The 27,344-nt window shown below is 39.2% G+C and overlaps 2 protein-coding genes across 4 annotated transcripts in view; both read left to right on the top strand.

Moving 5' to 3' along the window:
• Window positions 1-13,335, top strand: part of sec24c (SEC24 homolog C, COPII coat complex component) — a 33,040-nt gene extending 19,705 nt beyond the window's left edge. For all 3 annotated transcript variants that reach the window (XM_007898062.2, XM_007898061.2, XM_007898060.2), the window contains 17 exons: window positions 285-396; window positions 817-944; window positions 2,254-2,392; window positions 2,679-2,794; window positions 3,671-3,795; window positions 3,997-4,188; window positions 4,657-4,750; window positions 5,392-5,508; window positions 5,816-5,986; window positions 6,780-6,876; window positions 7,599-7,744; window positions 8,711-8,849; window positions 9,296-9,414; window positions 10,600-10,779; window positions 11,292-11,483; window positions 11,745-11,834; window positions 12,037-13,335. In XM_007898062.2, the coding sequence (XP_007896253.2) occupies window positions 285-396; window positions 817-944; window positions 2,254-2,392; window positions 2,679-2,794; window positions 3,671-3,795; window positions 3,997-4,188; window positions 4,657-4,750; window positions 5,392-5,508; window positions 5,816-5,986; window positions 6,780-6,876; window positions 7,599-7,744; window positions 8,711-8,849; window positions 9,296-9,414; window positions 10,600-10,779; window positions 11,292-11,483; window positions 11,745-11,834; window positions 12,037-12,177 (2,298 nt within the window). In that variant the 3' untranslated portion in view covers window positions 12,178-13,335. The remainder of the gene's footprint in view (window positions 1-284; window positions 397-816; window positions 945-2,253; window positions 2,393-2,678; window positions 2,795-3,670; window positions 3,796-3,996; window positions 4,189-4,656; window positions 4,751-5,391; window positions 5,509-5,815; window positions 5,987-6,779; window positions 6,877-7,598; window positions 7,745-8,710; window positions 8,850-9,295; window positions 9,415-10,599; window positions 10,780-11,291; window positions 11,484-11,744; window positions 11,835-12,036) is intronic.
• Window positions 13,336-17,875: 4,540 nt separating this feature from the next.
• On the top strand, window positions 17,876-26,798 carry fut11 (fucosyltransferase 11 (alpha (1,3) fucosyltransferase)). Its single transcript, XM_042336960.1, has 3 exons — window positions 17,876-18,769; window positions 21,869-22,494; window positions 26,492-26,798. Exons 1-3 carry the CDS (start codon window positions 18,059-18,061, stop codon window positions 26,631-26,633), a joined length of 1,479 nt encoding a protein of 492 aa, XP_042192894.1. The 5' UTR covers window positions 17,876-18,058; the 3' UTR covers window positions 26,634-26,798.
• Window positions 26,799-27,344: the final 546 nt, after the last annotated feature.

Below are 27,344 nucleotides of genomic sequence, written 5' to 3'. Positions count from 1 at the left end.
ATAGTGTTAAATGAAGAATCTACATTTGAAGTTCGGAGGGAGCAACATTTTGAAAACAGATGAAATCAGCGTTGGCAGATGTATCTCATTGGTTAGATTAACGTGGTCCCAATAATGATGCATATTTACTTTATTTACAGTAGAAAACTGTTTTACAGATGTTTTATATCTGCTATATATAATGTATTGTGGTTGCATTTTGAGACTAAAATAAGTGACTGTAGCTTTAATGATGGATGCCATTGAATGATGGTTTAAAATGCTTTTCTTACGTTCTATGACAGATCCAGGTGATTGAAGATGATAAAGCAAATCGAGGATCTGAACCATTTACTACTGGTGTAAGAGGACAAGTTCCGCCACTTGTTACCACTGACTTTGTAGTGAAAGATCAAGGTATAGCGCCAGCTCATTCATTTTTTAAAAAAAACACATGTTGGTTCTGTGTTAAAACTGCTCAAACTGCTACAACTCAACTGTAAAGATAATTTGAATCAAACAACTTGATTTTCTGCAATAGTTTTGCACTTTTGTACCTCTTGATTACCTTTACAAATGACCTTTTATGTCAAGCTTGCTGTATACATTTCTCCTAAATCTTTGGAAAGTTGGCCAGTAAGGGGACTTAAAGATATATTTTCTGAAAAATATAGATTGTTATAAAAGCTGTGTTATTCTATGACAATGCTGTGACTGTTAGCAGTGCAGTTAATAGAAACGATGCATAAACTTTCTTGCTAAATTTAACTGCTTTAGCGTGCTGTGTAAATTATTTGTTCAGGGATGTACTAATTGTTTTATTTGAATTTCTTGAAGGGAACGCAAGTCCACGATTTGTTCGATGTACAGCTTATAATATCCCTTGCACCTCAGATATGGCCAAACAGTCCCAAGTTCCTCTCACTACTATTTTTAAACCACTCGCTACATTGCCAGTTGATGAGGTAATTTGCATTATAATCTTTGACTTTTCTAATGTTCAAACTTTATTTACTTTCTGTTAAGTAGAAGGAAAAAGCAGTAAAGAAAGTTAATTTAAAATTATAAAGTATTCTGAATGCATGTCACACAAAACACTATAATCTATAATAGTTTTAATGGCAATACCATTTACCTGAGGCAGTGAAAACTGACCTGGAATTCCACTCCTGACACCAACTGGAGGAGGTAGTTTGAGGAGAAGTGTAATTTGCGCCCGCACAAGATTTGCTTAGCTGGTGTGAATTTCACAGGATTCCATCCCCTGTGGTTTATTTAAGCTCTCCATAGGGTGGTCCACGGACCTTAAACAGACTGTTAATGTTGTTAAAGAGACGTTTCACTCCCTGCATTACAAATGCTAAATAGCTGTCCATATTTGCTCTTAGGGATGTGCCCTTACATCGTTGTGAATATGTTCTAGTGCTTCATAGTCACTATAAAGCACTAGAACATTACCTTTTGAATTTCTTCATACAACTTATTTCCAAAGGAAATGCAGGAAGTGGAGCATTAGTTTTGTATCAAGAGAATCTTAGCGTTTAATGCATAATAGACTGTGGAATCTATCATTTAATTTTGTCCACAATCTCAATGATTGATGGTTCAGATTTGTTTAGTGCAGCTGTTCAGATAAATCCTGCTGCTCAATATGAAACCAGACTTCACACATTTTAAATTCCTGGATAGTGGGCATCTGCGAGGCAGAGTTGATGCCATTAGCACGGATTCCATTTTTACCCGTTGGATATTTTTGGCCTGTTCCAACCCCTTTTGATGTTTCCATGGAAACACAAATTAGTTTCTTAAAAGGAAAATCAGCAATAACTGCTGTACGATCCTTCAGTCTATTACTTAATAATGGCTTTATTTATTTTTGTTTATGAGGTTTCCACCATGGCTCAACGTTGAGTTGTGCAGTTAAAATCATTCAATAAAATATTTTGCTCCTGGTTCTAATATCACATTACGATTAATCGCACCTCTTCCTAATAGGGTCACAGGTGGGCAGGCAAGAACTGTTTTTAATCTTGCTACCATTATAGTTTTGGAAGTTGACATATTCATCTCTGCTGTTCATCTTATATTTGCATTTTCCTTCCTCCGAATCCCAGCAAAACTGCACCATTTGCTTGTTGTGTAGATTAAAGCATGTGTTTCGATATCCAGTGCCTTGGGACATTCTTCTGACGTGAAAGACACTATATAAATGTAATTAAAAAAAATATTTTGTGTTAATATAAAATACTGCACTTTTTTGTCTTCTCGTCACAGACTCCCCCATATGTTGTAGATCATGGCGAGACTGGTCCAGTGAGGTGTAACCGATGTAAGGCCTACATGTGCCCTTTTATGCAATATATTGAAGGTGGCCGTAGGTTCCAATGTGGATTCTGCAGTTGTGTCACTGAAGGTAACACTTTTTAAAGATATGCCTCACTGTAATTCTCTTATTTCTTGTTGAAGTCCACAAGCAGGACAGGCAACTTTACAAACCTCTTAAAGGCAAAGAGTTGTACATCCCTTTACTTAACTTCTCCAGAGGTACATATCTTGGAAACTTAAAGCAGGATAATATCAAAAGCATTTGAATTTTTTTTATATGTAAAGATGCATGGCAAATAACTGCACATGCCTAAATTATTTTCCTTTTGTGTTTTGGTTTGGCTCAAATGTAACTCCAATGCTTTTTCTCCTAGTACCATCTCACTATTTCCAACATTTGGATCACACTGGCAAAAGAGTGGACTATTATGATCGTCCAGAACTGTCACTTGGTTCCTATGAGTTTCTGGCAACTGTAGACTACTGTAAGGTATGTATTTTAGTCTCTCAGTGGTTTTACTTTTAAAATCTGCAATCCCCTTTCATGATGGTTAAACTATAAATTAATTTTTTTTAAATCTTGTTTTTTTAAAACTCAACATGATGCAGTACATTCCAGGAGCCTTGTCCTACTTTTCTAATCTAGGTGGTTATCTCAAATCTTGTGATGTAAATTGCCACTGATGAATCCCTTAACAGTTACTTCATCCCTTCAATGCGTCATAATTTAAGATAACTGAACCATAATCACAACTTCTATTTTTGAAACCTCCAGCCCTTCATGCATCCTCTTGAATATTCATGTTCCACCTGCAGTTTATCATTGCAGTCAAATCACTTTTATCAATACAAAATTATTTACAAGTTGGTTCTTCATGCTAATATGATGTACCTTGTTTAAAATATTACGGAGGTCACTCAGTAATTTGCTTGCTATTATATCTGTATCTCTTCAGCTGTATCTTGATATTAGGTTATTTTGTCATGTTGGAAGTACAGTGACATGGTGGTTTCAGTAAAATGGAAAAGCACTGAGTATGTTTCTGGGAACTGCAATGGACAATAACTAAAATATAGGTCCAAGTTAAATTGCAGAATCTATTCCTGTAATATGTAATTTAGATGAAATTGCATATTTGATCTGCTCATTTTACACATCACTTAACCTGTTAATGGCAATAACACAGGCCAGAACTTAACCTGGCTTCTTGGATAGATTCAACTAGCTAGGATGAAGCTAGATGGTCGACTATTTGATTAAATAGAAGACAAACCGCTAATGTCTTCATTTGATGCAGATGGTTTTGTATGAAAGTGAATACATTTGAGATCCTTCAACTGAGATTTCATTAATAATTTATTTTAGAACAACAAAGTACCCAATCCTCCTGCTTTCATCTTTATGATCGATGTATCCTACAATGCAATGAAGAGTGGACTAGTTCATCTACTCTGTGAAGAGTTAAAGACTCTATTGGATTATCTTCCAAGGTGAGAATGAAATTCCTATTCATATGTAAATGCCAATAATGCCATTCGTTGTTAATGTGTTTGAACTGGTATAGAAGAATATTAATCTTTTTAACTTGTTTCTTGAACCTAATGTATTCTAATGTTGTTCATGTGTTTGAACTGGTGAAGAGAAACATTAAGCTTTTTAATTTGTTTCTTCTCCTCTGCACCCACCTCCAGGGAAGGAAATGTAGAAGAATCAGCAATAAGGGTTGGTTTTGTGACCTACAACAAAGTGCTCCATTTTTACAATGTGAAGAGCTCATTAGCACAACCACAAATGATGGTGGTGTCTGATGTGGCAGACATGTTCGTACCTTTACTTGATGGATTCCTGGTCAATCTAAATGAGTCGAGAACGGTAATAAACAGGTAAGGGCCCCTTTCAAGGACAATGCTGCAAGACCTGGTATCGTGTCTGCCACTGCTACTATCGCAATCATTTCAGAGCCTGATCTTTCATCCAGCAGTTTACTAATCACATTTTTAGTTATTATTTCCAGTTGAGTGCAAAGTAGGGAGTTTTGGGAGTTAGGCGCAAGTATATAGTTGTACGGGACCCTGGCAAAGTTAGTACCCCGATGTAAATATACTAGATTCGGCAGCTCTAAAAGTGATTGACAATGCAATTTTAGTCCTAAAGCTCGTTATTATGTACTGGCCACTTAATATTACAAACGTTATTGTGGAAGTTCCCCAATAGATCAAGATGTGTATGTATACTGCACAGTGGAGTTCTGATCCATCCAGAGGAGGTTCACCAATTAATTTAAAAAATATAGTTTTGCTATTTAATGCAAGTTTCAGTAATTATGTGAAAATAATCAGTTTGCTCTTCAGTTTGTTGGAACAGATTCCTGAGATGTTTGCTGATACCAGAGAAACTGAGACAGTTTTTGGCCCGGTCATTCAGGCTGGTATGGAAGCTCTTAAGGTACAGTTTACTTGAATATCAAAAGCTGCTTATAATTTGCATTATTCCTCTTTGGCAATCAAGATACAAGATCCAGAACTTTGATATTAGTTATTTTGACCCATTGAAGAGGGTCTTTTTAATCTTAAAAGAACGATACGCATCTTGTCAGTGCAGTTTCACTTCTACTACAACTTGGACCATTCCTCAGCAGAGAGTAGTTTGGCAACATACTCGCAAACTCATTTGTGACAATCTATCAAGTACTCGCTTTCCTTTCGCAATGAGGCTCCTTGCCTTATATTTACTTCTCCCAATGATGCACAAAACCTGTGAGTGTAAACCTGCATTCTACAATGTAGCAGCTTTTCACTAATGCTGACATTTATATATTGATGGGAAGTATTTTTTTGATCTTATGTCCCCAAATAGTTCAGTTATGTTTTGAAGCATCCATGGTTCTACTTACCATTTTACAAGTTTTTTTACATTAATTATAATACTCTGGTTGAATAATTATAGGGTTAATATTAGTGCACACTAAAACAGGAAAACTATTTACAAAGTCAAAGCATATGTTAAAAACGATATGAATGGAAAACTTTCATCAATGTTAGACACTTAAACTATTCTATTCTATGCTGCTTCTTTTGTACTTGCAGGCAGCAGAATGTGCTGGAAAATTGTTCATCTTCCACTCCTCCCTGCCTCTTGCTGAAGCGCCTGGAAAACTGAAGAATCGAGATGACAAGAAGCTTATTAGCACAGACAAGGAAAAGGTACAGTAGTCGGGCACTCCCTCAGTGACTTAGAACCAGAGAAACGTAAGACAATAGGGGGTTATTCAGCCCATTTTTGTGAGGTCATTGTTTGCAATCCTTTAAATTTAAATCAGATGTTAAGTGATACTGCAGTAGAACACTCATTGTGTATGATACCCTTTGGTAACATTCAACACCTGAAAAATAGTACTAAATGTAAAGAAAATTAACTGCAACAAGGCACAATTAGTAGATAAGCAGTGTGACTCAGGCTTTGTTAAATATGTGTTTCTCTCTGAGGTTTATTAATTTCTATCTATTACAGATTCTGTTCCAGCCTCAGACTAACTTTTACAATAACCTGGCCAAGGAATGTGTCACTCAAGGGTGCTGTGTGGATCTCTTTCTGTTCCCTAATCAGTATATTGATGTGGCTACATTAGGATTGGTTTCCTACCAAACAGGAGGTTCAGTTTACAAGTATACCTATTTCCAGGTAATTTTTGGATATGTGATAAAAATGTATTGTCATAAGAATTTCAAAATTGTTCTTTAAGGAGTTTAAAGTTGTTTTTCCAACTGGTGCTCAAATAGCTGCTGTTATAGATCCTATTCAATCTGGGAACTATAGTCTTGATGTAATGCTTAATCTTCTCCTATCTATCTGATCTCTTGTTGATACTTCATGGGCTGAAGAGGCGAGTCAGTTGGTTCAGTTGAATAACTTCACCAATTGTGAAATTCCTTTTGATTTCTTAAATTGAGTTGCTCCAATAAATTGTGATAGAACCAAAGATGTTAAAATTAAAAATTTGCTGAATTATATTTCAAATGTCAATTTTTTTCAGCAGTTGCAGTCTAAATTACAAGTCTTTCAGTAATTTTGATCAGTAAAGTGATTACATTTTAATTCATAAAGTGGTATTTATATCTATTTGCCCATCAGGAGAGAATATGCATCTGTGGTCACTTACTAACTCCCCTAGTTTGGCAGTTTGTTTTATTTGCTAATTGTTTGTATGTTATTAAACATTGTACTCAGACTCGATACAGACTCAGACACCTAATCTTTGCATGAAGTTTCATGTTAAGATTTTGGGTAAGAATATTTCAGAAGCCATTTCTTCACCAAAACGGAAACAAAACTACAGTTAACTCTTAAAAAAAAAAGTCCCTCACATGAAAGGATTTGATCCATAAAAGAACAAATCAAGTCTAAATAGTTTGCTGTACTTCCTCTAACAAGTGTTTTAAGCGTAAAATATTACAAGAACATTGTTCTTCCACAGGCACAAACAGATGGTGAACGATTCCTAAATGATTTACACAGGGATGTTCAAAAAGTGATAGGATTTGATTCCGTGATGAGAGTACGCACAAGCACAGGTATCGTGTGTTTTTAATCCTTAAATTCATGATTCTCACTTTTAAATATTCCCTCTATGGCCTCTACAATCTCCTTCAACTCTACTGACTTGGCTGTTCCCTTCTCTAAGTCATCATTGGCCTGCTTCATGTGCCCTGTCTCATCCATCCCAAAGTTGGCAGCAATTCTGCTCCTGTTCTCTGGAACTCCATTCCAGAGTCCCTCTGACTCATTCCCTCATTCACTTCCGCATTTTTCTCCACCCCCAGCTCAGGTGCCCAACTGGTAGAGTCAAATGCTTTGAGACATCCTCTCAACGTGAAAGGCGCTATATAAATGTAAATTATTCTACCTGTATATTATCCCACATGTGAGATATAAGCACATTAAAATGGCATTTTTTTATTTATAGTGGCTGCTTAAGTGGAGATTTCATTGCTTAAAGGTGACCTAGATTATGTGCAATAAACTGTTAATAGGAAACATGTATTCAATAGGTTCATAATAAAAGTATTTATCTCACTAGATTATGTTTAACTGTTGGAGTGTCCAATGAGTTTTTTATTAAAATTTCTAATTTATTTTAAAACTGATCAGAGAGGGTGCATTACTGTTCCTTGAATAAATGTTCAAAGGCACCATTGAATTTACCAAAGGGGTATCTAGAAATATATGCTTAAAAATCAGGATTCTCCTTTTGTTTGTGGCAATCTTTTTCCAAGACCTTTTGCTTTTGTTCCAGGAATTAGAGCAACTGAGTTCTATGGCTCCTTCTACATGAGTAACACAACTGACGTAGAATTAGCTGCATTAGACTGTGATAAAACCATCACTGTAGAGTTCAAACACGATGACAAGTTGAGTGAAGAATCTGGAGCTCTACTTCAGGTGAGACTATTCCAATTGTGATCATGAACTATATATATATTATATAAGCTATATAAATGCAAGTTGTTGTTAATACTATAAAGTGCTTCATTAAAATTTTGGTGCTCCATGAACCTGGCTTTCTGCACACCTGGCATTGACATAACTGGTCCTGATCGGTGATGTCGCAGTGGAAGCACTGACCAACGATTGCGCCCCATTGCAAAACTGGTTTGGATTCTATGGACTCCTACATTATAATGGGGCTGTACTTTATGTAAAGGTTTGTTGAGGTATTACCAATTAGTTTCCTATTTTTGCTCATGCCTTATGCATTCTACTCTCACCAGATGGCAAACAACCTCCAAGTTTACTTCCAGTCGTTTGAAGCATCTCAAAGTATTTACATGTGAAACTATTTTTCCCATCGAAATAGTAGAAATTCCTAGCTTTACTGTCAGTCTTTCCACTGACTGTCTCTATTCAAACAGCAATGTGTCCTCCACTTTGACTGCCTTAAGATGACATTACACTAGTGCTGTTTACAAATATATGCTGCAATTAGTCTTTCATGTAATGTATTCTCTGCTTATAGATGTTTGCTACCGAAAAATAATGGTACCAAAACAGTCTTTGACTTCCAAGTGTGGGTATTGACCGTCAAGTGGCATCGCACGACAGTGCCTTTAGTGATTAGATGTTTTTCAGCAAAAATCTTCAGACATCCCTAATAGTTAAGAGGTCATACACATTCCGATAATCAAGCACATAACTGCAGTCAACCACATCTGCATCCGTTTAATTTTATGCGTCTGGTAGAATTTGTGCAAATTGCAACTAAATTCTAACCCACCGTTGCTTCTCATACAGAAATTACTTCTGCAGAGTTTGATGATGTAGCCTATTGAATTCAGCTTTGAACTGCCTCTGTGCTTGTAAACTTGATGAATGTGGATGTTATAGTAAGCTTTCCTCTTTCTTTTCCAGTGTGCTTTGCTGTACACTAGTTGCAGTGGACAAAGAAGATTACGTATACACAACGTAACCCTCAATTGCTGTACTCAGCTTGCTGACCTGTACAGAAACTGTGAGACTGACACACTTATCAACTACTTTGCTAAATATGGTAAGAAACTCCCAGAGGCTGTACCTTGCAATAATTATAGAAAGTAACATTAAAGTATAAGAACGCATTAAGCCTGCTCAATTAGTTTTCCAATATTGTTTAGACATTGCAAAGATTATTGTGACTCGTCACCAATATGCTAATGGACAATAGGATTATTGGCACACACTGTCACAAAATAACTAGAAGGCGCCAAAGAAACTTTTAAGAAAAGTTAAAACAATGATTTAACCTCTGGATCCCGTATGTACCTCTTGTGTTTCATAACGATTCCTTTCACGTCGCGAGGTGGACTGCGAGTTCAAAGTCCCAACCTGGGGCTTGAACCCTCAACGTTCTGACTTGGAGTGTTACCAATTGAACCAGATTGATGCATATAAACAGTTACACCTAGCACTTTTGTAACTTTGTTTCTTAATTTAATGCAAGTTTTCTCTTGTGTGCAGCATACCGTGGTGTGCTCAACAATTCGACAAAGTCTGTACGAGACACCTTAATTAACCAGAGTGCTCAAATCCTGTCATGCTACCGCAAGAATTGTGCAAGTCCATCATCAGCTGGGCAGGTAAAACAGTTGTTTTCTTTACAGATATACTTTTGTTATTCACACATTCATTCTGCTTTGTGAAATACAGCTTTAGTTGGAGAAATTGAGACGCAACCTGTGTGACAGTAAATTACTTTGACTGCTGTGTAAGGATGAACAAACAGAACAAAATCTGCTTGACTCCAGATGATTGTACATTAGCAGCATTCACTGGGTTAGGAAATTGATGTCTGCTTGGGATGCAGGAATAGAATGTTCTCTGAGTTCTCAGTTTGAGTTGAAGTATTTGCTTTTCTTTGATGTTCGGGTAGAGTTTTAATCTTGTATTTCTACTCATGGTTAAGCAGTGGAACACCCAAGCAAATTTTTCCATCTGAACTTTTTAAGAAGGAAGTAAAAAATGTTTCTGTACTCACCAGGACTGTTTTGTGAATTGACATAGTGATTAAATGGTGGTGATATTGGGGATGATGATCAGGAATTCAGCATTCACAAGGCTTTCTAGTTGCACAACTGAGTGAAGTATCTATAAAAATTGTTGATTTGAATTAAAATGGCTGACTGCTGCATAAAGCAGATACAGTATGTTTTTAAAATTATAACAAACAAATCAACAATTTAAACAAATCAGAATTTAAATTGGACATTTTTGTTTTGAATCACTCAAATTGTTAGTTTTGTGATATCCATGGAAGTTTTTGGTTTGTGTTGTCTGTAAAGCAACAGTACAACTTTGAATATTATTTGTAATTGAGACAAAATGTAATATGAAGAGTAACCAGACTTCAAACTTAACAGCTCTATTCTTGGAAAATAGGCTGCATTCTAGAGTGGCTTAGATCAAGTTTCATCTGATTGAAATGGACACACTGACACCTAGGAGAAGCAGTCTGAATCTGTTTATTTGCAATCAAACAGATATTTAACAAATATTTTGTCACTATAATGTTCTGTAAGTCACTTTTGAATTTAAAATGCAATGTTCATCAGCATTTGAAGGATGAAAGTTAACCCCGTTTCATTTATATTACGGTGAGAAAAAAACTTAACTTGTTTCTGTGGTCTACCAGGTGTTTAGGAATAATTACTTACCCATATTCCTGTTTTTTTAACTAAATTGTTAGCTTGATAATAAGATATCAGTAAAGTTCCCTAGAAATTAACCCCTTTTTAAAACCAATATTTCTCTAAATTTGTATTTAGCTGATCTTGCCAGAATGTATGAAGCTACTGCCTGTGTACCTGAACTGTGTCCTGAAGAGTGACGTGTTGCAGCCTGGAGCTGACGTATCTACTGATGATCGGGCCTATATTCGTCAGCTTGTTACATCCATGGATGTAGCAGAAACAAATGTATTCTTCTACCCACGGTTGTTGCCAGTGGTAAGTAATTTATATACAACCACTTTTATTTATAATTTTCAAATACAGGAGCAAATAAATTTGATGGTCACAACTAACAATCAATTGAGGTCTGTTTTAGACCTGAACTATGACAATCAGCTCGAACCGTTACTGAAATTGGTTTAGAATTATCATAATAGTGTGCAGATCAGTTGTGGAACAGACTAAAGAACACAGTTCTTATCTATTAGCATAAGTGAATCTTGAGTATTGTAATTACTGAAAGGTCTGCCAGGAGAGTTGTATGTCAGTGTCCAATCTTCCCAGAAATAATGTGAATCTGCATTAAACTTGAAATCTACAGAGTGCCCCTCACATAGAATAGGATCTTGGATGTATAGCCTTGTATAGTGCTTGGAAGAAAAGGAAGGTTCAAATGGAATCTGTTTTTAATGTTTTTTTTAAAAATCATTTTAATCCAAAATACAATAGGTATTGGTCAAGATAGATTGTTCAATGCCCTGATTATTTTCTTTTTTTCCTTGCACTAGCACAAGATGGATGTTGAGAGTGATGACTATCCAGTTGCCATTCGTTGCTCAGAAGAGCGTTTATCAAAGGGTGGCATCTACCTGCTGGAGAATGGATTGAGTCTCTTCCTGTGGGTGGGAATGAACACTCAGCATGATCTGATCCATAGCATCTTTAATGTGCAGTCGTTTGGTCAGATTGACTCTGGACTGGTGAGTTTCATTTTATCAGTGATCAGAGCTTCAATTAATTCTTAAGTTTTTTTTGTTGAAAAATACCTGTAAGCCTTTTAGTTTTTTTTGAAGTACACCACATCTGTATATATCTGCTCTTAAAATACGCCTCAACTAAAACAAATTAAGACTAATGCTACTATTTCAATGAACCTCCAATTATTATAGTTTTGGTGTGTTTTACTAATTGCTAACTGCAATGATTTGAGTATCTGGTGATGAATTTATTTTATTTTACAGAATGCCCTGCCAATGCTGGATAATCCTTATTCTAAAAAGCTAAGGTCCATGGTTGATATGATTCGTGGTCAAAGGCCCAGGTTTATGAAGGTAGAGTTCTCATTCAACCAATTAAAACATTTTATAGCGGTTAATGTCCTGTTAACCCTTCAGCTACTACAATAACAGGAAAATCCAAAATGTAAAGATTTCAACTAACAGATTTGTGAATTGCAAGGTTCTTCAGTATTGTTTAATAGATTACTGGTAATTCTTTTGAACTTTTGGATGATTCAGCCTTCTTTTCTCCCAGCTCCTGATAGTGAAGCAAGAAGACAAAATGGAGTTACTCTTCAAACACTTTCTCATGGAGGATAAGAACCTAAACGGTGGAGCGTCGTATGTGGACTTTCTGTGCCACATGCACAAGGAGATCCGGCAGCTACTCAGCTAAATTACATCAGCAGCGCTGTTTACTCTAACCCGCTGTTGGAACCCAACATTCTCGAAGTGTAACCCAGGGGTCCTGTCTATCAACAGCTGCCACAGATGTGACATGAGCACATGGCTAACTTGTTAATACTGATGTAATGTAAGGAATTAATAGAACAGTATAATGTATATGATTTAGAATCTTATATGAGAGCTATCTTTTCAACACTGGTATTGCTGTGTTCTTTGTGTATGAGGAAGAGAGGAGAGGAATGCACTGAGTGTGTTTTGAATGTATGAAAGGGAAAGCCCTAATACACAAGCTTTCAAGTAAAAAAAATTGAACAAAATCCAGTTTGTGGCTTTGCTAACATGGTTCGACTTTCTGGAAATTATTTTTATATACATCTAAAGTAATCATTTCATGTTGTACAACAGCCTTTTTTGTTCTGTCTGTTAATTAGGTCTTTAAATGTGATTAGATTTGTGAATGAAATAACCCTAAATCTATTCACCTTACTTGTGTGAATGTTTGATTTCTGTTGATTAAATTCCTTGGTCTACTTTACTCCCTTGCAGATTCTTGGTGGACAGTATGACTTTTAGGAAAGGGCACTGGGAATGTTTTTTAATTACTTACAAATGTGTCAGTATTTTTGTGTTTCAGATTTTAATATACTACTGGGGAAGGGAGCATGTAGCAAAGGAAATGTCAAACTGCACTGTTCATAGTCACTGATGACCATTTCACCCAACTCTTGTACCTTAGTTTACAGAGCCTTAGCATTAGCCAGCTAAACACATTCAATCTAAGAAGGCATGTTGTAATTTAATCCTTCCTTGTATTAGCCTCATGTCTTGATTGTGTACTTATAATTGCAAGAATTTGTGATGGAATTTAATGGCAATTCGTAAGGAAGGAATACATTACTAATACTGTAACCATTACAAATGATGTGGGCAGTGGTGATCCACATTTCATTTCTGGTGATTTTTTTCTTCCTCTTTTTCTCCTCCTCCCACCACTCCCCCCCCACCTTCCTGGATAAAACTTTGTATCTTCCAGTTCCTATTTATTGGATTTCCATGCTGATTTTTGCAGCCTGCTGTAAAAGAAAATGTGCTGTTGTAAACGGGACATTAATTTTTAATGCAATAAATACATTTCTTTTCAAATGTCTCATTAGGTGTGACCTGGGCATGATGTTTCAATAATGGCTCAGGTGAATACTGCCATGTATCTTGAGATCCATCAGCAATCTGATAGTTATGCTTTCGAATTCTCTACAACTCAGACTTCTAATCTCAGGAAGAGCAATCATCTAGGTTTTGGGAGGAGAAATGAGACACTTGCAAAAACGTTCAAATGCACGATCTTTTGAAGCTCTTTGAAACTCCCCACTGATCTGAAAGGTGCTACATCAAATCCAAACATTAGTATTATTGTGAGAGATACCAAGTTCACCAATCTTGTGGCTCTATCAACCTGTTAACACATCATTGGAAATCATGGTTTGCCACAACCTGGTAGAACACAATTCAAACAAAGTGTGGAATCATATCCTTAAGGCTTGCCTTGGCTGTGATATGACACAAACTCAAGCAACTCTGCAATAATCCAATGCATTGTTGATGGTTGACGAGCCTGACTGAGACTTGAAGTGTATCGATGCTCCTAACCCTGCAAACCAAAGATCTAGACAGTAGGAAGCTTCCTAGCTTTGAAGTTTTGTCCTGGTCATTGTAAATCTGAACAGTTGGTGATCTACCTTGTAGTAAATCAAGGCACGTGCCTGCAATTGTTCATACAGAATTACTGATCTTGGCTGTTTTATTAGGAAGTCGGACACAAATCTGCATGTATGATCTTCCTTGCAGCAATCCACATAATAGGTCACAGTAGTAGAGATGTTTGAGGGGATGAGAAGCTAACAACAGCTGCAGTAGGTTAATGGGTAATTCAGAAAAAATCGGATTGGTTTGCTGAAGTATTTGATGGAAGAAAACTTGAAGAAAAATATGCACTTTAATGCTGCAAAGTTGGAAGTGAATATGTTGGCAATAAAAAAACAAAGATTGTAAACTTAGAAAAGTGCAATTACTTCTCCTAAATTTTAGCTTATTATTTTTGAGTTGTGTGGTAGTTGTCAACTTTGTTTGCACTGTTTTACCCTTCTCATACACTTTTGCCAGGCTTTCTTAACACAACGGACACATTTTAAAATGATTAGGGTATAATTAAGCCAGTTAAATCTTTGCAGGAAAGACTCAAATGATGAACAAAAGTAATAACTACTCAGACATTTACTTGTTGAAACTTAGTTCATCAGAATCGAGTCAATTCTCTGTGGCGGTCTCGGATGTCTAGTTCCTGAGCCAGGTGGGCCGCAGTACTCTTGTGCCTAATGCCCTCTGGAATTAGGTAAACAGGATCAGTCTGGCCTGGAAGAGAGTGTGCATTCCATTCCAGACAATTTCTACGTGTAGATGGCATATGTGGAACGCAGTCTGGTTTGGATACTCTATAGCATGGTGATGGGTTTCTGCATGTGTCAGACACCCGGCTGACCAAAAAAAAAATGTAACTGCTGTTGCAGACCATTTTGGAAACAGAAAACATGTCGGGTTGTAAGCAGTAAATCACAGCCCTGCAGCTGACTTTGGGAAACTATGGGTTTTATTAATGTAAACAAAATGTGTTATTTAATATATTAAACTGACATGTTTTGAAAAGAGATAAACAAAAAGGTTAAAATCAGTGGAGTCATAAATAAATAAGGTTTGAGGAACTATTTTCAAATGTATAAATCAAAACTTATTGAGTGCTGAGTTTTTTTTGGAAAAGTCAGTTGAAGATAATTAAAATGGCTATTTAAAGTAATAAGAACAAAATAAGACCGGTAGACTCATCAATACGAAATCAGTTCTGGTGAAGACCCTTTGGTCCATTTATTGTTATCCTTACAGAATACTTACCTTACTGTCTTCCCACCACAGCATCAAGCTATTTTTTTGAATGAGTCCAGTGTCCTGGTGTAAATCATCCTTCATAGTATTCTGTTCCAGTTGTTTATCCCCTTGGTAAATAAATATTTCCTGGTGTTTGTCCTGAAATTGCCTTTTGCAATGCTCAAACTGTCCTCTTTTTCTGTTATCTGTGTGCAGCTGAAAGGATTGTTCTGGGCTTGCTCTCTCAATCCCACTTAAAATCTTACACACCTTTATAAGATTCCCTCTGAGATGTCTTTTTAAGATTAAAGAGTCAATCAACTTGTCTGTTTGTTGCTCATAGTTTGTTTCCAACACTGGGGTTCATTCTGAAACAAAAACAGAGAGAGCTGGGAAAACGTTTTGTTTTCCTGACAAAGGGTGGTGGACCTGAAAAGTTGACTCACTTTCCTTCCTCCATAGATGCTGCCTGAACTGCTGAGTTTTCCCATCTCTCTCTGTTTTTGTTTCAGATTTCCAGCATCTGCAGTATTTTGTGTTTTGACTGGGGTTCATTCTTGTAGCATTAATCTGCGCAGTCTCCAGGTCTCCATACAACAACAAAATTACATTTGTATAGCACCTTTCACGTTGGGAGGACAGCAGTAAAAGTGATACTTTTTTTTGTGTAATCTGCTGAAGGCAGTTGCTAAAGGCCATTTAATCATTATGTTTGAAAGAAATCTTAGGAAAGATTTCAAGATTTTATTTCATTGTTGATTGCAGTCATTACTAAGATTAATTTCTTCCCTCTGGAAAGAACAAAAGTTATTTCGGATCATGGCAACTTGTTATATAGTTACAGCAAATCAACGTAGATACTTGTGCAGTATTTTCCATTTGTGTGCTACAATTTATATTCAATATTACTCTTGCAAATAGCTAATCTAGTCATTCATATTTCTACTGTATAATATGCACCACAAACTTTGGTGCAACTAGTTTACTTGATATTCTCCCGGTATTAATATTTGCAATGAAACCGATGTTGTTATTTGGCAGTACATTCTATATGATGCAAAGTTTATATATAAAACTACTCCGAGCATTATGAACTAAAATAGAATAGATGCCTTGGGAGTGAGCTCTTCGTGATGTTAATGCAACATTTATGGCATGACTAAATATAGACAAGTGTCTTCTCTGCACGCCAGAGAGACATAGAAATAAGGACATCTGCTGGAGAGAGTTTTGTATTTCAGTGTTGATTCTTAATAGTTCAAGTACATTGCTTTACCCTTGACTTTTACTGTCACTGAATTATTGCTATTGCCTTTTCTGTTAGCCCCAAATTAGTTTTTGTGGTGCATATGTTAATAATAGAAAAAATGACTAAATTAAATGTAGCTATCTATCTTAGCAACCTTAATATAATGATCTGTATTAAGAACTTCAGTTGGGGGCAGAAATATAACCATTAATCAGAAATGCCCATAAGCATTCATTAGAAATTATATTGAATCACTATTGTGCATTTCCATTGTGTGTGTGTGTGTTATTTTTGTGTGTGTTGTGTTGTTTTTGTGTGTGTTGTTTTTGTGTGTGTGTTGTGCTGTTTTTGTGTGTGTGTTGTGCTGTTTTTGTGTGTGTGTGTTGTGCTGTTTTTGTGTGTGTGTGTTGTGCTGTTTTTGTGTGTGTGTGTTGTGCTGTTTTTGTGTGTGTGTTGTGCTGTTGTGTGTGTGTGTTGTGCTGTTTTGTGTGTTTTTGTGTGTGTGTTGTGCTGTTGTGTGTGTGTTGTGTTTTTGTGTGTGTGTGTGTTGTGCTGTTGTGTGTGTGTTGTGTTTGTGTGTGTGTGTGTTGTGTTGTTTTGTGTGTGTGTGTGTTGTGCTGTTGGGTGTGTGGTGTTTTTGTGTGTGTGTGTTTTTGTGTGTGTGTTGTGCTGTTGTGTGTGTGTTGTGCTGTTGTGTGTGTGTTGTGTTTGTGTGTGTGTGTGTTGTGCTGTTGTGTTGTTTGTGTTTGTGTGTGTTGTGTTTGTGTGTGTGTGTGTGTTGTTTGTGTTTGTGTGTGTTGTGTTTTTGTGTGTGTGTGTTGTTGTGTGTGTGTTGTGTTTGTGTGTGTGTTGTGTGTGTGTGTGTTGTGCTGTTGTGTGTTGTTTGTGTTTGTGTGTGTTGTGTTTGTGTGTGTGTGTGTTTGTGTGTGTGTTGTGTTTGTGTGTGTGTGTGTGTTGTGTTTGTGTGTTGTGTTTGTGTGTGTGTGTGTTGTGTGTGTGTTGTGCTGTTGTGTGTGTGTTGTGTTTGTGTGTGTGTGTGTTGTGCTGTTGTGTGTGTGTGTTGTGTTTGTGTGTGTGTGTGCTGTGTGTGTGTGTTGTGCTGTTGTGTGTGTGTGTTGTGTTTGTGTGTGTGTGTGTGTGTTGTGCTGTTGTGTGTGTGTTGTGTGTGTGCGTTCATTTCAGATTTCCACAATTTTCGAGGCTTTCCTTCGTCACCTTCCGCCCCTCTATTCACCCCTATTAAAGGCTCCGGATCACACGCGAGGCTTTTTTCATTAAAGTGGTACCTTAACTCGGGGGACTCGGGGGGGGGGGAGAGAGGAGGGCTGAGCCCGACTGCCTTCCGCTTCCTTCGGCTGCACCCGGGGGGGTGTGTGTGTGTGTTGTGTGTGTGTGTGTGTGTGGAGGGGGTATCGCTACGTGTGAAGAGTCTGAGAGAGCGGGGGATCCGCTTCCCAAATCGAGAAGCGCTTTTTTTTGTTTATTCTTTTGTTTCTTCCCCCGAAAAAAAAAGAGAGAGGGGCGGCGGTGGGCGGGGAGGGAGGGAGGGGGTCGTGTGAGATAAATTGCCTTTCCTGCCTTTGGCTGTGAATGCAGTCAGTGTGAGTGAGTGAGTGAGTGAGTGTGAGTGAGTGAGTGAGTGTGTGTGTGTGAGTGAGTGAGTGAGGGCGGTGGCCCCGGACCCCGGGCTCTGGCTCTGTTGGTGATGATGATGATGATGGTGGTGGTGGTGATGGTGATGGTGCTGCTGCTCGGCCTGACCGGGGGCTGCGGCTCTCAGGCCCCGCGGCCTCCCCGCCCGCCCGGGGCCGCCGGGGCCGAGCCCTCCCTGCCCGCCTCGGCCCTGTCGGGCTTCGAGTTCGCCGCGGTGGTGGCGGGCGGCAGCTACCGGGGCCCCGGGAACAACGACACCAGGAGCAACCGGCAGCTGCCCATCCTCCTGTGGTGGGGCGGACAGCTCTTCCCGCACTTCCCGGGGGACACCGAGCGGATAGACTGCGCCCTCAGCTCGTGCCTGGTCACCAGGAGCAGGAAAGTCCAGACCCACCGCAGGACCAAGTCCCTGATCTTCTACGGCACGGATTTCAGGGCCTACGAGGCGCCGCTGCCCCGACTGCCCCACCAGACCTGGGCTCTGTTCCACGAGGAGTCGCCCATGAACAACTACGTCTTGTCCCACGCGGCCGGGATCGGCCTCTTCAACTACACGGCCACCTTCGGGCGCCGCTCCGACTACCCGCTGTCCCTGCAGTGGCTGCCGAGCCGCCGCTACCTGTTGGCCGCCGCCGCCGCGCCGCTGGGCGAGAAGCAGCGGCTCAGGGGACGCGGCTACGCGCCTGTGCTGTACCTGCAGTCGCACTGCGACGTGGCGTCGGACAGAGACCGGTACGTCCGAGAACTGATGGAACACATTCAGGTGAGTGAAGGGCCGTCACAGCCGACGACTCTGATTGGGGCCACAGCCACCGCCACTCTCTCCTCCTACCACAGCCCTCCCCCCCACACACACACCCACACACACACCCACACACACACACACACACACCCACACACACACACCCACACCCACGCACACACACACACCCCCCCCCACACACACCCCCCACACACACACACACACACCCACACACACACACACACCCACACACACACACACACCCACACACCCACACACGCACACACACACACACACACACACCCACCCACACGCACACCCACACACACACCCACACACGCACACACCCCCCCCACACACACGCACGCACGCACGCACCCACACACACACGCACCCACACACACACGCACCCGCACACGCACACACACGCACACACCCGCACACACACCCACACGCACACACACTCACACGCACCCACACGCACGCACACGCACACGCACACACACACACCCACACACACACACACACCCACCCGCACACACCCACACACACACACACCCACCCACCCGCACACACACACACACACACCCGCACCCGCACACACCCACCCGCACACACACCCACCCGCACACACACACACCCACACACACACACACACACACGCACATGCACACACACACCCATCTGGGTTCCTGTAGCTCAGTGGTTGGAGCACTCCCACCCACCCCTCCCGGGTTGGATTCCGGGCCGGGTCGAATGACGGGCAAGTTTCCTTACTCCGCACGCCTCCGCTTACCTGGCGGTAAAGGAGGAACCGGGTTGTTAGTCGATCGGCAGAGTCGCTTTTCCGGGGCGTAATAATCCCTTTTTTAAAAAAAAAATCGGTCACTCAAACCACCGCTGTTGATGGGACGCTGCTGTGTGCAATTGGCAGCCGTGTTTCACCCACAAAATATACAGTCAATTCACTATACTGTATATTCTGTAAAGCGCTTTGAGCCGTCGCAAAGATGTGATAAGGCACTGTATCGTGTGTTCATAAACCCAAATTCCAGGCAATGTCTTCCAGCAGCTGTCATCCAAAGCCTCAAAGTATTCTCACAGCTATCTGAAGGATTATTCTGCCTTCTGCATGGTGGAATAAATAGATGACAAATAATAATGATGGAAGGACGTACCACTTGGTGGACCAAGATCAAAACTGTGTACAGGGCTCATTCAAAGCAATTGTTTAATCAGACTGAGGTCTGGAATAGGTCATGGGACAAGGTTTCTTCCCATTCAGCTCTTGTTAAACCTGAAAGTCAAAGCTCCAACAAGTAGAGTGGTACTAACTGGGGAAGCCGCCAGACAGTGCTCACAGTGACAAGCTAAGCCCTAGCACCTCACTACCTCTCCGACCTGCTTACCCCACAACCCACTGCCTCCGGTTGACTGGCTCCGGCCTTCTCCATGCCCTCCTTTCAGCCACTATGCCCTGAAACTCTGGAACACCCTTCCTCTATCCCTCCGCCTTGCCCCTTCCTTCCTCATTTTCAGGTTGCACTTGAAGACCTTTCTATTCGATAGTGCCTACGGTCACCTCCCACTCCCCCAGGCTCGGAGTCATGCTCCGCCACTATCAAGCACTCTGGGATGCTACCGTACATGAGGAATTCTATATGAATGCAAGTTGTTGTTGCTATATATTTGTAACTGTTTAAACTTGAGCAAAACCCCAACACACACTCATGAAAACCTGTGCCTAATACTTTCCAGAATTAGGTAAGCAGGGTGCATGTAGAGAGTCCATACTGAATTTCAAACAAATGGCAGATGTCCCTGTGTAGGTGGCAGGCATATGTGGAACTCTGTCTATGTTGGACGCTCTTAAGCATTGCCCTCTATCAGTCTCTCAACTGAACAAATAAACAGTCAGTGAAATGACAGTGCTTATTAAGCAACTTGTATTCTGGCTATGGGACGTTTTTAAGCCCAGAAGGTACTAAAATTCATCAGTAGCTCTTGATCATTTCATGCCACAATGGAGGAATCATGATAGCAAAGCTTTACATCAGGCTGGGTAACCAAGCGATCTGTAGCACCGCTGACTGAATAGTGCGTTGCATGGTGAACAAGAACAGATGTGTGTCACAAGGTTTTTACGAAGGTGTTACAGCAGACATGAATGTCGAGACCATCAATTAAAGAAAGGCTGCATAAGGAATATCTTTGGCCATGTAACTCGAGAAGTTGCATCTCCGCGCAAGGTATCTCAAAGTAACATGCAGAAGAGTACATACACTAAATCTCATAGCATTTTTGTGTGAATTGGTGCAATCTTGCTCTTCTGCAATTGGTAACATATGCAAGAGAAAAGTGGTGTAGAACATGTCGTCTGTTTAATTTTTTTATCAGGGAAAGGAAGAAGGGGAAAATTGTTGTCAGTGAGTACATTTTTACAAGTGTACAGTCTAAATATGCCTTTTTACAGTAGGGGGCACCATAGTTCTATGAGCAAAGTAAGAATTGAATAATACTTCTCAGCATTGAATTCAGAGGTCTCATATCATTTACTCAAGTTAAATGGTGCAACTGGGAAGGAAGCTATTGGGAAATACAATCTATTTCTACACTAACTTGTGTAGAAATCATTTGCAACAATGTTAAAAGTTTGAATTGCAACTTCCTTTTATTTAAATAACAGGTTCTTGCCAGGATATCTTATCTATATATAAATGTAGCTCAATTGCTGATACAATGTCTGCCTTATTTATAAAATGTATTTGTTTCAGTGATTACACTTAATAAATTAAAAGCAAGTAGACTAATCTTTGGATAAATTATTTTATTCAGCACTCATGCAGTACAGTTTTGCTACAATATGTGGTGGATGTTGACAAAACAAAAAGTTAGAGTGAATTATGTTACAGGTTTAAGACTTGCTTCTAAATCACTCTATTAGATAGGCTCTGTGGTCAAGTACCTGCACTCAAACTTTACTGCAAGAACTATGCATCTGGTATTGAGATTGATTTAAACAATCTATTTGTAATATCGCACAATTTACATGTGAGGTAAGGTACCATTTAATTCACTTATAATGGTTGATATTATTGTTCTTTTCTTGTTCAAATTTAGATTGATTCTTATGGTCAGTGCCTACATAACAAAGACCTACCCAGCCACAGACTGGTGAACACACTAACCGCCACGACAGAAGATTCGGAGTTTATGCGTTTCATCGCCAATTACAAGTTCCACATTGCCATGGAGAATGCAATCTGTGACGATTATATGACCGAAAAGCTTTGGCGTCCAATGCACCTAGGAAGTGTGCCAATATACCGTGGCTCTCCTGTGGTGCAGGACTGGATGCCCAATGACCACTCAATAATTCTGATTGACAGCTTTCCATCTCCAAAAGACTTAGCAGATTTTATTAATTACCTTGATCAAAATGACGAGGAATATTTGAAATATTTGGAGTATAAACAGCCAGGTGGCCTCACAAATACCTTTCTCCTGGAAAGCTTAGAGAAGAGAGAGTGGGGCGTGAATGACATGAGCAAGCCCAACTATCTGAATGGGTTTGAATGCTTTGTTTGTGATCGGGAGAATGAGCGCCTGCAGGCAGAGAGGGCTCACAGAAAGCTACCAGATAGCGTTCCACTACCAGTCCCCAGAAGGGCTGCTTATGATCACATGGGCTGCCCAGTGCCCACACCTGGATATGGAAGTGATGATGAGATTCCTGCAAATGACAGGTATGTGGCAAATACTCAAGCGTACAGAACACAGGAAAATTACAGAGTATTGAACTCTGTTAATGTTGAGATAGTTCTTCACCACTGTAAACAGGGCTTTTTTTAACAAAATAAACATTTGGGCAATTACAAAAGCATGGTATAATATAATGTATTGCTGTATTAACTATAAGCGAATATTGCATGTTAAAGTTTTGACCTTTATCTCTTCATGAAGGAAGTGATATTGTTGCTGCTTCTTGCATGTATCTACAGCAAGCCATAAGTGATGTTACCGGTGCTTTCTGCATATAGCACCCATGGTGTAACATATAGCAATTGATATCAGTGGCGAGCAGGCCACCTGGAAGTTGTCCATTTTATTCTGTGTCTTTCTAACACAGGAGACATTGGACTCAAATGACAATGTTATTGAAAGGTTGTAGGTTACCTTATAATTTGTGGGAATTAGATCATTGATATAGTAAAGTAGGTAGGATGCCAACCTGTTAATGTATGTAAACAAGCTCAGAATTGTTCTGTGAAGTTTGGTGGAGCCTTGCTCACATACAAACATTGATATGAGATTAAGCAAAGACAAAAAGATTGTATAAGTAAAGATGAAGCATGGGAGTGGAATTTGTCCATACACCATGTACTGAGGGGTTGTTATTGGCTTCTGAATGGCGGCCTTTCGCACAGCCAAACTGAACTGTATGAAGTGCCCAGGACTAGAACTGATTGATTTCAAGTCTTCCCTCCTTTCAGTGATCGTTTCTGCTTGGCATTTTCACCTTGGAGGTAGTGTGAATATCTGCATCCTGCCATCACTTGGTGCATTATACTGCACTCTGACCAAAGGCATTTTTAATTCATTGCAAAATCTTTTAGGAAATACCCCAAAATATTATTTATCAGATCTTTAGAAACATTTTCTGTCCCTATATTTGTCTTAGGACTTTCACATCGCACTATCCCAAAGTACTTCACAGGATATAACTGTGAAGTGGAGTGACTGTGCGTTTGTGTTTAGGAATTCTAAGACAATTTTAGGATTTCAAATGAAATGATTCTTATGAAAGTCATGTTTGATCCTGAACTTTAAAATGCTGAAAAGTGAAGGTAGAGAATCTCCTAGTCAGCTGTGAAGGCATTAATCCTTCAACACTGAAGATTCAAACCAAGCAAGTCAATGCTGGTGTAACAAACAGGAGCATAGTTAATTCATGCTGGCACTAAATAACTGCAACTAGTAGTAAAATTCTGAAGTGGGTGAGAATAATGGTTGGGATAAAGTATTTCAAGGTGTTTGTTGCTCAAATTTGCAGAACTAACTAAAATCTAAGCATGATTTTAAACAATGTGCTGATGTTCACTGAGGCAAATGTGTTTCAGGACCTATATATATATTATGTGTGTGAGTGAGTGTAATTGAAAGAATCAGATCCGAGGAGACTTGGATCAATAGAACCGTGCATTTTGGATGTTGAGCTATTCACATGAATGTCAAGAGAATGTGTTCTTTTTCTTCAGCCTCAGACCTTTGAGCTCTTTCAATACTCAACAAACCAATGATAAAAGCTGTCATGTCTATTTATAGAAATACAGCTACAAATTATAGAAAGTTTAATGCTGCCATGTACAGACTCTCTTGTGAACTAAGATACAGTACTTAGTGCAGGCCAGGTTTCATCTCTTTAAAGTGTCCATTAAAGTAATTGTCCTTAATGTACAGTAGAAACGTCAATCAATTGTAATGCTTCCCTCTTTCTGATACTGCCCTCTTCCTCTGCCAATTTCAGTCCCCAGCACAATCACCCTGCTCTCGTGATTCACGAAATGTTAATTATTTGCCTGGGAGTTTATTTTTGATTCATCAATAATATGAACCAAACTAGAACAGAAGTATGCATCAAAGACTTGTTAAGAGAGGCTTCAGAGCTGCCAGATGCCCTTTATGTGCAAATCCCTTGATTGGTGGTGTCTTTTTACCAATAGCTGCTGTTTTCTTTATTCACAGTTCACAGTTGCAGCAGTCTTTAGAACTAGCTGCTGAATTGTGCTATTTTCCTTCGAGTTCAATAGCTTCTCTTTGATGTGGGCTGTCAGGGAAGGTGAGGAGTGAAGGTGAGGCATTCCTCCCATTGCCAATAGAGAAAAAAGGAAAATGATGGAGTGTTCCAGGGGACATTTGTGTACATCTCTTAGCAGTCTGTGACAGAAGGGAATTGGTTGAAACAGGTCACCTTCCAATTGATCTGTCAGGGAATGGTGCAGGAGAAGTAATATGATGGATGGAGCAATTTTGTTCCTTAATTTACTTCCTTGTCATTGATAATGCTTCACTAGTGGTGCCCTCTCTGTGTGTGTGTTTGGAATGGACCCAATTACAGTACTACTCCTCCTTTTGCAGGCTTTAGCAGGTTAATATACTAATGAACTGAAAAACTTGTAATTAAAATGCAAAGTGCTGCTGGATCATAATTATATACATGGGTTTTAATTTTCCTTTTTTCTTCAGCCTTCTATACCTATCAATAGGGAATAGAGCAGATGTAATTCTATTTGATAAAGGCTGCTGTTTGGCATGTTCATTCTTTTTACAGTTTATTTATAACACATCAGAGGGAAACAATTCTTCCTCGCTCTCATCCTCCGAAAGGAACTTTTCCTCCTTCAGAAAAATATATTATTTCATAGTTTACTGTTCGCACATAACACACTTCACAAAGTAACTCATTATTCCTTGCATTGAGGTTACAGGAATAAAGGAAGATGAATCCTGGTGCCTCATCACTCTAGGTACAACGTTCTTTGGTTCTGTTCTCCACGTGAATACTGTCCAACAAAGTAGCAACGTGTGTAAGATAATGAGCTACCATCGTTTCTAAAAGTCACTTACTGAACAAGTCCAGTCTGTGAATGGTTGGTGGTTAAGGGTTTCTGCATGTCATAGAGTATATTCATAACAGACAAGATGTTGGCTTTCTTTTTTTAATAACCTTATCCAGAAGACATTTTCAACTGATAATAGTTAATGAATTCTTGCATTAGATGACAGCTTCTTATTAGATCGTCAAAACGTCTCATACGCTTCACAGGATTTTACTGTGAAGTGTAGTTACTGTATATTTGTAGGCAAACATAGTTTGTGCACAGCAATGTCCCAAAAACAGACATGAAGTGAATGACCAATTTCATCTTAAACATTATGTCATAACTTTCTTTTTATTGTGTGTAAGAACATTCTCCAGCACGTTGCTGACATTTATTAAACCCCACCACTGCTGCTGAATTAGTGCATTCATAGCATTCTATGCTCTGATTGTTCATTCATTTAACCCACGAAGGATGAGCTAATGTCCAGTTCTGTGTGGAACTGACTGTTGTGATTCATTCAGTATTGTATGAATTGAAAGTATCAGCTAAAACGTAGCTTTATGGTAAGATTTGTTTTGAACATAAATGTAGATTAATTATGTTCAATATTGAACGGAATAAAATAAACTTACATCTTTTATAATATCATGAGGCATGTTCCATACATAGGGTTCAGATGACTATGTTGAGGCCATCTGATTGTTCATTCATTGTGATAAAATTCGGTCAGAGATTTAATCAGAGGTGAGTGTGTCGAACAGCAGGACTGTGATGAATGTAGAGTTAATGTAGGTAAAGTTGGATGATGAATAGAAGAATTGATGGAACAGGAACAAGATGGCAGAAAGTACAAAGCCCCATGGAACATCTGAATAGGTGAAAATTAATTCAGGGGACGAACCAATAACCGCAGCCCAGATGGAGCGATTCAAAAGAAACTAACCATGAATATAATTTGAGTGGAAGACCAAAAGATGGTAACTTGTTTCAAATGCTGCCAACCATTACAGCAATAATGTGCATGTGCAGTACTTTTTATTGGCAATTACCAGCAAATTGTATAAGAATAAAAGTTTCTGTATGTTTATGTATTGCTAATCCATTTAACTTGGTGGCATTATATTAACTCTCCTTGCAGCTGGAAACAAATGTGGCAACAAGATTACTGGCAGAGCATCGACCAGGCAGAAGCCCTGACCACCATGATCCATCACAATGAAACCGATGCAGGGAGACTTTGGGATTACATTCATCAACTGATGTCGAAGAGTCCACACTAACAGCATCGGGACGGAGTGCACTTAGACTTATTGCTTCTGATTCTCTCCCGACACCTGAATGGATTAATTATAAGTCACTGTGTGAATCTAGTGACGACGCATTTTTTACACACTGTCCTTTACTAATTATTTTTAAAAAGTAACTTTTTATTGGAAATATTTTCTATTTTAAAAAAAAGTTTTCACATTTATTCTCGTAATGTTTCACAAAAAAAAACAGTTATTTTTCCATTTATCGGGGGAGTGGGGGGCCTGGGCTTTAGAAAAATTTAGTCTGGAGTTGCTAGATCATAATCAGGAAATCAGTGAGCTTGCACATTATTTGAGTATATTATCATGCATGTTTTGTTTGTTTATATAGCAGAGTTTACTATTGACAAATGATCCTGCCCTGTATTACTGTGAGGGAGAAAAAACACTGATGACTGCTTGACAAGTGTTGTCTTCTTAAATAAAATCTGACAACAAGCAGATTTTAAACATTGGGTCATGTGAAACAGTAACATACTCTTGTCATTCTTGTGAGAAGTGATAATGTGAGAGTTTAAAATTAAAAGCATGTTCACCGAAATGTTCTCAAGGCAAATTGTCTCTACTGGTATTGAGGGGAGAGGCCACCATTGTACACTGTCTTGAAGACTCATTATATACCAGCCTGGAAACGTTGTTGAAATCTTTTTTCACAATTACTCATTCCACTCATCGTAAGTG

This window comes from Callorhinchus milii, unplaced genomic scaffold (genome assembly GCF_018977255.1).
Source record: "Callorhinchus milii isolate IMCB2004 unplaced genomic scaffold, IMCB_Cmil_1.0 Scaffold7, whole genome shotgun sequence".
Taxonomy (NCBI): Eukaryota; Metazoa; Chordata; class Chondrichthyes; order Chimaeriformes; family Callorhinchidae; genus Callorhinchus; species Callorhinchus milii.
This window is presented reverse-complemented; position numbering and strand designations above follow the sequence as displayed.

Bases quoted from the DNA above. Each gene is read 5' to 3' on its own strand.
- fut11 (XM_042336960.1), top strand. From the start codon at position 18,059: ATGATGATGATGATGGTGGTGGTGGTGATGGTGATGGTGCTGCTGCTC. The intron at 18,770-21,868 runs GTGAGTGAAGGG...GTTCAAATTTAG, and splicing joins AACTGATGGAACACATTCAG to ATTGATTCTTATGGTCAGTG. The intron at 22,495-26,491 runs GTATGTGGCAAA...CTCTCCTTGCAG, and splicing joins GAGATTCCTGCAAATGACAG to CTGGAAACAAATGTGGCAAC.